The sequence below is a fragment of the Microtus ochrogaster genome, chromosome 7, assembly GCF_000317375.1.
Source record: "Microtus ochrogaster isolate Prairie Vole_2 chromosome 7, MicOch1.0, whole genome shotgun sequence".
Lineage (NCBI taxonomy): Eukaryota > Metazoa > Chordata > Mammalia > Rodentia > Cricetidae > Microtus > Microtus ochrogaster.
In genome coordinates, this window is record NC_022014.1 from 65,633,474 (window position 1) to 65,647,418 (window position 13,945).

General features: G+C 43.9%; 1 protein-coding gene across 1 annotated transcript in view; it reads right to left on the reverse strand.

Moving 5' to 3' along the window:
- Nucleotides 1-13,945, reverse strand: part of Ankfn1 (ankyrin repeat and fibronectin type III domain containing 1) — a 155,625-nt gene that overhangs the window by 23,411 nt on the left and 118,269 nt on the right. The window contains exons 14-16 of the mRNA XM_026780905.1: nucleotides 13,706-13,856; nucleotides 12,024-12,192; nucleotides 2,754-2,920 (exon numbers count right to left, since the gene is read on the reverse strand). Coding sequence (XP_026636706.1) covers nucleotides 2,754-2,920; nucleotides 12,024-12,192; nucleotides 13,706-13,856 — 487 coding nt within the window. The remainder of the gene's footprint in view (nucleotides 1-2,753; nucleotides 2,921-12,023; nucleotides 12,193-13,705; nucleotides 13,857-13,945) is intronic.

Genomic DNA, 13,945 nt, shown 5'->3' on the forward strand with positions numbered 1-13,945 from the left:
GAGAGAGAGAGAGAGAGAGAGAGAGAGAGAGAGAGAGAGAGAGAGAGAGAGAGAGAGAGAGAGTCTTATCTTGTACCCTTCTTTTTCCTGCTCTGTTTCCATCATCAGCATCTGTTCTCTACTGGAAATGAAATAAATGGGGTAAATGTTTTAAAATTCTAAATCTCAGGTGGAGAGATTGAGCAACTTCCTGAAAAGCTACTTCTTTGGTTTGAGAGTCGCCTTCATTTATAAATGAGGAAAATAGGGTAATTCTACTGCTTAGTAATGTTTTTCTTCTAAATACTACAAAATCTTCATTCCTCTCATTTTTATATTTCAAAGGACTTTTACTTCTAGCTTTTTATTGTTTATTTTTGAAGACTTGGTCTCCTCTAGCTCTGACCTTGAACTCACTATGTAGCTAAAGATGACCTTGAACTATGGATCCCACTAAGTCTACTTCCTAAGGACTGGAATTGCAGGCATGCCTTGCCTTGCTTGGCCCTGTACTACTTTTCTTAATGAATGAATATAAAATTTATTGTGTAGTTAGTATGTATGACTATTATTATCAACCCCCCCTTTTGAAGACAGAGTCTTGCTATGTAGCCTTGGGTAGCTTAGAATTCTCTTGGTAGACCAAACTGGCCTTGATTTTACAGAGATTATTCTGCTTCTGTCTCCTGGGATTGAAGGTGTAGAATTCCATGCTCATCTTATCATGACTATCTTTTCACAAATGATTAGGAAATGGGGAGTGTGTGTGTTGGTGCACACATGTGTTTGTGTTTATGGGTGTGTGTGTGTATGCATACATGTAGGCAGAGGTCAGGGGACAACCTTCAGGGTGCCTCAGGAACTCAGTCTACTCTGTTTTCAACACAGGGCTCTCTCATTGTTTCAGAGCTCACCAGGAAGCCTCGGCTGAGCATTGAGCACCAGAGGTCTTCCTGTCCATGCCTTCCCAGCACTGGGGTTACAAGAGTGTGTTTCATGCATGCCCTGGCTTTCTTTTGTGGGTTCTCAGGGCCTCATTCTCCCAGGTAAACACTTTACACCAGCCTAGGGGACTTATTTTTCAAGCCTCAAGCTCACAGTGTTTCCTTCTATTGAGTTCCTTTTACTCTTGTTTGGATAGTTGCTGGAGCTTCTGGTCTAATCTGGTTCTTTACCTTTAGTTCTTTCCTTCAATTCCAGAGAGACAGCCAACTATTTAATGAGTAGGGCCAAGCAGAGGGCATTCTTACAGTGAACAGCCAGTATGGCATGGCCTCCTTGCTCCAATACGTCCCATAGAACTATGAGAAGCTTGCTCTTTCTCCAAAGCTGAGGCTTAGGTACAGAATTAAGTGCGAATTCCTTACTGTGGCCTTTGGTATGGTTCTCTGATCTGTTCTTATTGGTGTTTTTCATTCTCGTTCCGTTTGTCAGTCAGTCACCCAACATTCAGCTCATGCCCCAACCAACCTTGACACCGTTTTATTTTCCAAAGCCCATTTTCCTGCCTGTCTGCCCTGTCTACTTATTATGTTCTCTCTGGATGCAGAACGTTCATTCTGCTCCTGTGCTGTGCAGTCTAGCCTGTCCCCCAGCCCCAGCTCAGATGCCATCGGGTCCTTTCATGGCATCTTTCCTACTGCCCACAAGTGAAAGTCAAGGCTTATTTCTTTGTGTTGACATAGAAACCCCTTTCTTTTCTGGTATTTCTCTTTTGCTACCTAACATACTTTAAGAATAATACTTAAGGCATTTCCTGTCTACCTTAATGAATTTTAAAAAGTTTAAGGTCACAGCTTTTCCAACTTTGTATCTCTCATTATAGTGCTTGATACCTGAATAGTTTAATATCTCTAAAAAATGGATGGAAGGCACATAATATTGATGTTTATCATGGAACCATTACTATTGAACTTACTTTGTGAGTTGGGTAACTGATAGATAAGATATGGATATGGCATTTAGAGACAATTTCAGGCTAGGTTCAATTTTCTAGACTGCTGGTTTGTGCCATCTTCATCAATCTTGAAGTGTCACCATGGACAAGGAATGTAGTTTTCATATTCTCCCTCCCTCCCTCCCTCTCTCTCTATATATCTATCTCTCTCTCCCTCTCTGCCTTTCTTTCATACATACACACACACACACACACACACACACACACACACACACACCACAGACATTGACACAAACACATGCAAATACATACATTTTAAAGACATGATTTCACTTTGCCTCAAAAGCTGGTCTGGGACTGACTTTGTGCCGAGGCTAGCCTTGAACTTTAATCCTCCTTTATAGCCTTCCCAAATGCTGGCATCTCAGCTGTGCACCCTCACACCAGGCAAGAAATACATTTTCTCACCTCAGTAACCACACATTAAAGCAGTCCAGACCATGAATGATCTAGCTGGATCCGGGTTAGGACAAACTGGCAGACTGTCTTGTTTTCTTGTTCTCTGAGATACTGAGAACATTCTATGCTGGCTTTTTTTTTTCCTTCTTGGAACCATCATTGCACTAGTGGGGCAGCACAGTATTTGGACCATTCTCTGGTGCTGACCACAGTGGTTGATATAGTCCTCTGGACTGCTGCGATTTACCTGCAATTCACTGTTAAGCCTTTGTCTGAAAACTCAGCGCTCCCCAACCCCATCTTCCACCAGATCCACAGGCTGTTGGCATAGCATGTTCCCTTGTCTGCTTCCGGTAGCTGCTCTCTCACCCTGTGCTCCCTGCCTCTCCCGTCATTATCCCAGGAACAGCCGCGTTACCTGAATGAAGTCTAACACTTGCTGGTGTCTTTGTTTGGCAGCGGCAACCTCGCTGTCTGAGATCGCTTCCCTCAGGGACTGTTGGGTATTCAGAGCGTCCAGCTCCACAACAGCAGAAAGGCGGCAATACAGACTAATAAATTTCTCTCTGTAGCTGCAAAAATGAACTGGAAAAAGGACAAGCAAAATAAAACATGTTAAGATCTCGTATCAAAATAGAGAAATTCATACAGCAGAGAAAAACCAGTCGAATGGAAACATGATTTATTAACCCTATCAGTGGAAAATATTAAGCCATAAATAAATTATAAATGTGCTCTTAAGGGGCCAGTTGTCTGGCTTTAGTCAGACAGTATTCCCTTTTAGGTTTACCAACTCCTCGTAAGGTATGGGGAAGCGGGTTGGCTCAGGCTGCAGTTTGGATGGACTTTTTCCTAAATTTGGGACCTTTTTCATACGCAGTCATGTGCCACGTAATGATGTATCAGTGATGTCTGCATATGCAGTGGTGGCCCAATAAGACTATATCACCCAGTGACATCATAGCTGCCTACGTTTGTGTAAATATAGTATGTGAGGTTCACATAACAAAATGGTCTAATGATACAAGTTTCAGAAGCTCTCATATTGCTAAATATTATACATTATTGTGTGTATGGCTGCACACACACAGACACACAAACACACACACGTGTGCATTAACTGGGAAAATCACTTTAAAGGGAAAGCAAAAACAAAACAAGTAGCAGCTTGAAACCTAGATTTGATTTTAAGCATCTTGCTTACTCCTAAAAGATGTGAGACATGCTTTTCTTTGGTTGTCTTTTGCCTAACTAGACATTTTCCCCAGGACCTTTGGGCTCTGAGTCCTTTTCTGCCTGTTCCCCCTTTGCAACTTTGGAAGGATAGTGGGTTACGATTATTGGCCAGACCCTTTTTGTCTTTTCGGCCTTCTTTTCTCAAAACACAGTGGGACAGAGGCTATAGGAAAGAGTCTAAGCTGCATGCTCATTTTTGTCTCTTTTTAGGAGAGGCACAAGGCATGTTTCTCTCTTCTCTGGTTCCGATGTGGTGAGAAAGCATCCCAGTGCAGAGCAGGGCTTTTGTGGTGTCTTCCTGATCCATCCTCAGATCTGGAGACTTTATTCTTGCCGTGTCTTCTTGGGTGAAACATTCTAATAATACTGTCCAGTTTACTACTTCTGATCCTCTTTGCTGTAGAACCTAGTCCCTACACCCAACCTTTTGGGGAAGCTAAACCACCCTGCTTCAGAATGGGGTGTCTGTTCACCTCCACCAGTTAGTGATGAAATCTTGCTCCTTAGCATAGGAGGGATTTCTGGGCATCTTACATCCTAATCTGCTATCTGGCTTGTTACCCTCTTATGAGAAATGTTCGGCCAGTGGGAGGGTGGTCTGCACTGTCTTTGTTCACACGGAATGGGAAGAGACTAGAATGAGGGCTTCAGTTGTTCTTCTTTGTCCTGCTCTCACTCTGTCTCCGCCTTACTCTAGCTGTGTCCGCCCACTTCCTCCGGCTTGCCCTATTCAGTAGGCACCTCTCTACCCTCAGGGCTGAACTTGATTTTTCTGTTACCAGCTCCTTCCTTCCTAGCCTTGGTCAAAGAAGAGCTGGTTCCAGGTTCTACTAGTAAAGGACAAGCTCTTATGCTTCTCCCACACGGTAGACTTCTCACATGACCCCCTCTTAGAATAAAAACCCAAGCACCTTTCACCATTCGGAGACACTTAGGGCCTAGGGTTTGAGTGTGAATCTTTAGGAACATCTTTCATTGTACAGCTGGCTTTGTACTAACTCAGCTTTGATCTAAGCCAACTTAACACACTCTCCTTTCTCCTTTCAGGTTTATAATTGCCCTCCCCATTCCTAGATACCTGTCTCGACCAGTCCTTTCCAGACTCCCTTTGGTACTGACGGGGTAGAAACAGCTCCTCAGTGAAGGTTCCACTGGCGTCTCCCTTCCAGGCAGATCTCTTTTCTCCCCGGGTCCAGAGAGGATATGATTCCGAATGTCTACTAAGACCTTACCCTGCTCTGCTGTTGTGTATGTGTCTCAGCTGCTTTGGTGTTAGGATACTTCTTCTTTCTTTAAAACGCCAAACACCATAGCTTCATAACTAACACTGGTTGAGTAACGAAAGCGGACCCTGACCCTGAAGATATCCTGTCCTGAGTGTGCTTCTGTCACTGTGTGCTGGGTTTTCCTACTTGGAAAGGTGTTTTTCAGTACTGTGATGTTGTTTACTGGCGGCTCCGAGGCAGGAGTCTCTACTCCTTGTAGCTTACTTTTGACCCTTAGAGTTCTCCGTCTTTCTGCCCTTCAAGGAGGGACTACCTCCTGGTAGCACGTGACAGATTCCCCCCTGCGGCTGGAGAAAGAAGAAACTCACAGCCTCCTTTCTCACATAAAGTTGGAAACAACAACAGTAGTCTTTTTTTCCTCTTTCTAAAATATGAAAGAAAGTTAGCTGTGTAAAGAAAGCAAACGATCCCTTTGAGAGCAACAGTATCAGTCTCTGTGAATTCTCAAAGGCTGGCGTATCCCGTTTTCTCTCAAAGGCCAGGGAATTGGGTTTTCTCTTGCGTTTTGTGGTAGGAGCTATGGATCAGTGGGTGGTCTCCCATACCCACACCATCCAATGCCATCCGTGCCACGCACCACAAGTGAGTTATGAGAATGTTTCAGCTGTAACACTTTCCCTGCTCTAGCGGTTTCTATCCAGAGCCTTTAATGTCACTTTGACAAATGTCCCTTTAACGTAGTCTTTTTGTGGTTTAGCAATGATACATTTGGTAGCCATCCCCTAGGAAGGGAGGATAGACTGGAAGCTTCTAATTTTTTTTAAATGTGAGTCACATGCATTTTGCAAACAAACTGGTATCAGGCAATGATAACGGCATCATTGGGACTACATGATTTGTGAGTAACACGCAAACTGAAACCAACTCCCTGTGGCGGTGTTTCTCTTCTATTTTCCCTTCTACAACATAGAGACAGACTAGAGTACAGCTGGCTGAGCACTCACAGTACAGCAGAGTAGAAGGTGCATGCACTAGTACCATGCAGGTCTGATTTTTGATTGCAGCTGTGTCTCTTATGACTAGTGTGCGTGATAGGAGATGACCTTCAAAGACCTCAGAAGTGTCCCCTAAAACAGGGCAAATGAGGGCTCCTAAAGAGGAACCAACACAGTGCGTATACAATACCCAACATGTAAATGAGAAACACTGGAATCAGTTTGTTCTCACTCCCTTCACCTATTCCTTAACTTCCCAGGAAGAATGAAACATGTAATAGTTCAAATGTTAGCGTCCTGGGATTAGAATATTCTAAGAATCCCCATCTCTTCAAACTCTGAGTCTGTCTGAGAATTGTGGCCTCTTTTGAGAGTCAAAGAATCAGCAAGATAACCTCCCAGGAGAAATTTAGTGCCACGAGGTTTTGCCAGAAAGCACCTGGGCCCTGAAGTGCTGCACAGAGTCCTGGTAGGGATACGAGCTGACACTTGGAATACTGGAGTGGCCTCTTCAATTAGAAAAGACGGGGATCAGGAAGAAAGGTTGGTGCTGGCCCATTTCCTCCAAGCCTGGGGTCTGGATCCGATGAAGCTCATTGCCTAGATACCCCACAGGTGTCTCAAAACTCATCATTTGTCAAACTGAACTCACTATCCTCCCCTCCCCCAACTTCTTCTTTCCCCCATATTTCCTGACTTGGTAGATGGCAATGCTGTCCACCTTAGACCCCACTTCAGACCCTCGGGCTCCTTCATCTTGCCCCTCAGGTGCCTCAAATCAATCACAAACAACATTTCATTGATTTTTAACTCCTGAATCCACGTTGCCTCTCCTTCTGCCTCTATACCCCCTCCCCCACCCGGTGCCAGCCCTGGTTCTAAGGTCTCATCATTGTTCACCCAGATCAGCAAAACAGTTTCTTAGTGGTTTTGTCCTCTCTAATCTCAGCCTCAGTACCTTAATTTCTGTAATCTGTCCTCCCAGAACTGCTGAGACCCAATAAGCCCATATCATTCCTTTTCTTAATACCTTTTCACCATCCATCATGCCCAAAGGATGTAGTCTCACCTCTTTGGAGCAACTGCCATGATTTGGACCAGCTAGCTTGGGCAAGATCTAATCAACTTAGCCTTTGTTCATCCTGTCCCGTCTGTGTAAAATCATTTCTCTTTTCAGCTTCTGAATTTTGATTTATCCCAAAGAAGATTTGAGAGCCTTTCTATCTAACAGTGGGGCTTTCATTCTATTAGGATCATTGGTAGGAATGCCTCTATCTCCTCTAGGGTCTGGTGTTTAAGCTGTGCACTGTGAATGTCTGCAGACCCACCTAGCACAGTATCTGGCATCTAGTGGAAACTCAGTAAATGTGTGTTGAACAAAGAAGGGTATGTCCAATTTTTAAAAAAAAAATCTCCAGTATCCCTGTCCTTTTAGTCCAATTAGCACCAATTACAGAGCCAAGGAAATCAATAAAAATCAACCTTTCCCATTGTAAGCTTGCTGTTCATTGAGACTACCCACAGGGTCAGGGCAAGGTGACCTCTTCCGTGCAGGCTAGGCAGAGCCTCTGAAGGCCACGTCATTGGATAGAGTGTCTAAGCTTATGACGTTGCTTTTCTTTTCCTTCTGGGAACACATTTCTTAAGGGCTTCCACACAGAGGCTTTATGGCTTTCCAAGGGTCCTATTCTGCTTTTGCCTAAGGGATGATGGAGGGTTAGCTGCCAGGTGGGGAAAGAGGAGTGGGTCTTTGGTGAAACTCCTCAGCCCTGCTTGTCCAGAGCTCGGCAACATCTTCAAGTCAGTCTCTCTTGGCATCACAAACGGCCCCCTGAAACAATATCCTGTGGGTGGGACCTAGTGGTCCTCGCTCCTGGAGACAGGAGGCTTGTCTTCTTTATCATTTTGCCCTCTCCACATCTGTTTGGTGCTGGACTGGGCACAGATGCAGATTTCCATTGCTGGTCAGCATGTTATTTATGATTCACTTAAGGTCACTAGTGGGAACGTGGCAGGGTTTGCCAAATCTCACCTCCTTCCATGAGGTAGAGGCTGATGACTTAGACAAGTCAAATTGAAATATAATGCACTTCTTTATTATAATTTACATATTTCCATAATTCACAGCTTTTCAAGTTTCATTAGAATTCCCTTGTTGTTATTAAAGTTTTTCCTAGTTTGGACTGAATTTCCAAAAACATTCTTTTCTTTCTCAGAAATGTTTAGGGTACCTCTACCATTTACTATGGAATGTCCTAGAGTAGATGGCCATAGTTAATTTTTTTTCTTAGCATCTTCCTCAGAGGGATATGGGTCCAATATAGCAAGGGTTAAGAGTTCCTATAGTAACTGTCATTAATTTTTTTAGTGGGCTCTGTCTAGTGGAGGAAAAGAAGGTTTACCTCTTGGAAAATGCTGATTGTTTAAGGATAAGGTGGAGTTTGTCATGATTCTTACTAAGTACACGTAATCTGTTAAAATTTATTTCTGGTACAACAAACATTGAACTAGAGAGTGTATCAGTTACTACTTATTGGCAACACTTATCCATGGTCTTTAAAAAAACACTAATAGAATTGGAAGTGTCAACAGAACCAAGCCCAACCAAGTGGACTTTTCTGGAAACTTACATGGCGGTCATTAATCAGTTAGATAGCTCATGATACAGCAATAAGGGAGGGCCAAAGGAGTACCAGAGTTTGTCTTACTTGAGCAAAAAAAAAAAAAATTTAAAACCAGGATCTGTGAGGCACAGGCTTTGATCTATGGCCTGTTTTTCATAGATGAAGGCTGTGTATATGGTCTCACAGTTGCTTTTAGCAATAAGGATAGGTAAGACAGATCAAAGAGGCAGACACAGTTGGATTCTACTATATTACTCTGCTGCCTGCATTTCTAAGTCTGTATTTATGTATTTATCTCTGGGTCCTAGACAGAACCACTTAAGCTATGGATTTGTGGCGTCACTATTACCTGAGAACTTAATAGGAAATGCCCATTTTTTTCCCCAGCTCCTTTTCAGTCTGCTGACTTAGCATCACTGAGGCTAGACTCCAGGAATCCATATTTTAACAAGCTCTCCAGGTGATTCTTATGAACATTAAACCTCGAGGAACATTATTCTAGGGCATTGTATCCCTAAGTGTGTGTTTTGTGGATTTTTTTTTTAATAGATGCCATGCCAAAAATGTTTCCAGTTCTGGTCAGATGAAGTTGGAAAAATCTGTATTAAACAAAGTCAAGCTTTCTTTTTTAGAGTGGGGATGGGAAAAGGGTGAGAGTGGGTGAGTGGGTTCGGGGAGGCTGCCTTTTGTAGAGCTTTTAACGCTGTACTGCTTACAATTATCCACTGAGATACTTTCCAAATGCATAGAAGGATATCTAAGATCCCTGTCTGTGTTTGTATGCGTTGAAGGACCCAGCTTCTCCCACTGTGACCTCCTGTCTTGTCTTTGCTGTCCTTGCTTAACTAGCACTATGGACACTGCTCTCTTCTCCACACCCACTATTACTTGAAAGCCTCTCCACTTGCTCTTCCTGTTGCCTGGAAGAGTCAAGTCTCTGCTCAGAAGTAACTTCTTCACAGAGGTCTTCCCAGGTCATCCTACACAGAGTTGCAACCCCCGACACGACACTCTGGTTCCTTTCCATGATTTGTTTTTCTTCTTAGCCCTTGTATCTCTTACGTTTGTGTTCTGTGTCCGTTGGTTTATTATTTGTACCTGCTCTCCCCTCCCCCCCCCCATGTGCACTCTATGAGGACCTGCAGCCTTTTCGGGGCCTTTTAGAAATGCCTGGTGCATGGTATTATTTGTTGGTGGGTGACCTAGCGAACCATGAGAAGAAAATGCATGCCAGTAGGCTTCAACAGTTGCATCGTGGAGAGGAACAGAGAGCAGCATGACAGAGGGTGGCTGGCCAAGAAGAGAGTGTGACATTCCCAGGATTGGTAGCACTCTTTCAAATGTTGGTGTCCCGCTGGGTCCTAGCAGGCATATACCATCATAAATGATCCCAAATCGTTGATTGTTTTACCAGTGTCACTGAGACATGGAGACACACACACACACACACACACACACACACACACACACACACACACCCCTGCAATCATCTTACACAGAACGAAATACTGGCTAGCTCCACAATAAAGTGTTCTCCAGCTATCTTTTCTCTCTATTTGTCCTATGGGAATCGTGTGTGTTTTCTTGGCTTTCACAGCTACTGTAGACTCTGCTGAAGTTTCCCTGTTTAGATCTGGCTTGCTCTTTGCATTTCTGCTGCCAATGTGATATGTTCACTTTGATGTTGATTTAGTACCTTCAAATTCAATATTATCTAAAGCTAAAAGCACCCAAACTATGTTTTTGGTCTCTGATAGTTCTGATAAGGGCACTCGGGATGTGTCCTTTGCCCTGGTAGCATTAGCTGGCCCTTGATTTCACTCACTCTCTCATACCTACGCTTTTCTCTTTAGACCACAAGCTCTCATTCCACCACGGGGCTCTCAAACTCAGCTCTGAAGGTTTTGGCCTTTGCTTTCCACCCACTCTCCACATCTCTCCTGACTCTGGCAAGTCAGCACGGTCCCTTCTCCCTGTCCAGCTGGATGTCCTGTCCATGCCGTACAGTTCTCTGCTCTAACCAGACCCGGCCTCTTGCTCTTTCCCTGCCTCTTCCTGCTACATCCTCATGTCTCTGCTAGTTCTTCTCACCATGACAAGAAAGCTTTCCTTTTTATATCTGTGTTTATGAACTTGCCCATGCTTAAACAATTGCATCAGATATGCCCTCCTGTATGAAGGTTTTCTGTGACTCTCTGGGAAAACTGGCTAGATGAAGCACCTCCTTGCTATCTTTCGGTTCTAGAATCCCTATGATGTCTGGCATGTTATGGCTTATTTGGTGACAATTCGCACTCCCAGTTTACTTCATGACACTAAGTCTCTCGAGTGTAGGGTGTGTGCTGTGCTTACCTCTCAGGCTCCACAGTGCCCCGGGAGCTGTTTATTGACTAGAAATCTATGCGGATCCCAAACTGTATCTTACCCTATTAGTGCTGCGAGCTGCGCGCTAGTGGTGTCTTTGGCTAGGGAGTGAACTTAGTGGTCACACTGAGGCCTTTGGGAAGCGGTATGTCACTGTTGTTAATCATGTGACATAGCAAAGGTATGGTAAGGCTAAATGAGTGCCAGCGTCGTACAGTAGGTGACCCAGAATTGTCTAATCTCTGCATGCCTGCTTCTAGCTTCTCTTAGGATGTCTCCTACCTCTGGAGTATAGCGGTGGCCATTCTTCACCCTCTGGATGTCTTAACTGCTCCGAGCGAGGGCAACCGAGAGGCCTAAACAATCTATCCCAAAGACTTAAGTTCTGATTCAGATCTCAGATGCCCAGATCTCAGAATGAAGTTTCAGTCAATCACCTGTGTGTTTCTAAATCTGGTGGTTTGGGAGCAGTCAAAAACCAGGTCTGCCTCCATTCTACCCACCTACTTGCTCAGCCACCCCCAAATTGGGCAATTTATTTGAATTGAGGGAGCCCTTGTTAATTGCCTCTTATTGGTCTGTTACAAGATGAAGCACCGGAAAGGAGACAAAGCCTCCCTGTTCACATTCTCAGTGGGCAGCGGGGGTCTCTGCAGAAACTGCAGCCAGGCTGTTCAGTTTGAAAGCGAGGACATGATCGGACACCATCCAGATTCCTTACATTGAGGCATCCTGGGAGAGCTTGTCCATTTCTCCAATTGGCTAGGCTATTTCGAGTCTATTTAATAGCAATCTGTTTATTTAATAAATCAAGGCTATTTGTTGATCTTTGTTTTTTTTTGCTCCAAGTTATATAAACTCTACATATTAATTTCATTGTTATTCTTTCCCAGTTAGCTGTGAGAGGCTAGGGGCATAGCACGAACACATGTTCACGAACATATCATTCTCGTATTAATATTCCAAGACGTCAGGAGGGAGGCAGTAAGTCTGATAACTGAACTTTCAGTGTGGAATTCCTTTCTCTCCACTGGGCCTTCGCTAGGTTTCAGTAATCACTGCTCAGGCTAGTCCCGGAGCCTTGCTTTTGCTCACACTTGTACACAGTTCTAGGAGGGGTTGTTGCCAAAGCCATCATGTGATTTACTGACCCTCCATTGGGACAAGGGGGAACAGATACTACTTTGTGATTTTATTATACGGAGGCTGGGTTAGCATTTCTAGGTGAAACAAGCCACTATACCTAGTTCAAAGATCTGAAGAGGGAGGTTAAGGAACCCTGAGTGTGGGGTGTAAGGATTATTCTGTCCTGGGGCTGTACAGACGTCGTCTGAGGCAGGGAGCAGGAGAAGAAAGGACACATTGTGACCCATTTCCAACACCTCCTGTGTGTAGAGGCGGAAGTTCCTTGCCTGCAGAGGGACACGCGCGGAGGAAAAGTAGGAGAGTTACAACATGGCACTTACATAAACAACACCAAACCGGCGTAAAACATCTAACAAAATTACACAACTTCAAGCTTGGAATTTTTATACAACATAAATATTAGGGTTCAGCCCATTTAATAATGCTATATAAAATCAAGATTTAAGGCAGTAATGTTCCACATAAACTCTGAAAACAACATTTATGCTTCTTATAAAAGCAGAAAATGATTGCATTCTGTGGTCTTTTCAAAATGATGAATATAATTACACGAAGCAACAAAAATGGATTGAATTAAAAATCCACTAGTTTCAATTTAAGTTGGTTAAGGGGGAAAAATGTAGTTTCTGGCCAAGGACTGAGAAAAATTTACAAGTATAAAAAAAAATGTCGTATGCACTGTTATGCAGTTAAACAGCCTTCTCCCAACATGTATGTATAGCCCGAGTCACCAATGAAATACGAGCTGCTTCAAACCTGCTAGGTCCAAGAAACCCTTTAACAGAACCCACTGTCACAGGGTGAGCTGCTGTGTTCTTACTTTTTCTCCTTGTGAGCACGGGGCCACCCCCTCAACAACCCCAGTGGCTCTGCTAGCGCCTTTAGCATCTCTTGCAATTTGGTCTCCGTCAGCGTTGGGCTGCTTTGGACTGGCTGTGAAGTATAGACTTAAAATCGGCAGAACCCTAGTAGTAGAAGGACACTTCTGGAATTTCTGACTTATCCCCCTGCGTTTGTGTGGCCAATTTGTAGCTCTTTCTCTTATTAAAAGAGAACAGGCCCACGCAGTAATGATCTTCCCGAGGCAGGATACGCTTGGTTCTCTGGGGATCTGTGTTGGTGTCGTGGTGCCAGGCGCAGGGATGATGAAGAAAGGCATAACCAAACACACAGCAGACAGCCCCACCCGTGAACCCAGCGTGCTGCTAGCTTGTATTAAACTACTAGACAGAGCACAACACATTTTTACTCCTCATATGCTCACAGTTTCCCTTGGAGTTCTGACTTGCAGAGGAGAGATTTGCATATTTGATTTAGGTAATGATTTTGTTAATCACAGACGACATGAAACCAATCAGCCATTGTTCTAAATCCCATGGTTATCCTTTTGCTCTTAAATCGTTTGTGTATCTAACTATACCACTTTCATTTAGGCATGAGTATATATATATAGCCTCATGGTCCATGCTGTTCTGAAGCCGAATCTTGCTATCTTTCAGGGTAGGTTAGAGGGTGTTTTGCTGCTTGGTCAAAGTACACCATAGTGGGGTCTGGAAACCTTGGAAGAGGTCGATATGAAGGAACAAGAGGAAAGGAGCTGGAGCACAGCCTGGGTCTAGTTGTAGGCATTAAATTCAAAACATGCTTGTATAGGCAGAGTGGTATTTAAATAAACGACAATAAACATACGTACATATATATGCCTCTTGAGTAGGTTTTATGATATAACTCAGTTTCCATGAACCATAAAACGCAGATAAATAGGGGAAAGCCTTGTACCTGGTGGAGAGGTATATTGGTCTGCTTCAGGAGAGCCTTCACTGCCATCTGGAGCTCGGAGAAGAACAATTGCATGGGGCAGTCAGCGGTATGATCCACACTTTCCATAGATTCCGAGCCAGAAAGCTTTTGGATCCACTCCCACTCCTCTCTGTATGTTGAGTCAAGTTCAAATTAGAAATAAAAGAAAAGTTCGGAATACGGCTCAGAACTTTCAATCTGAAACCCAATGATCAGTCC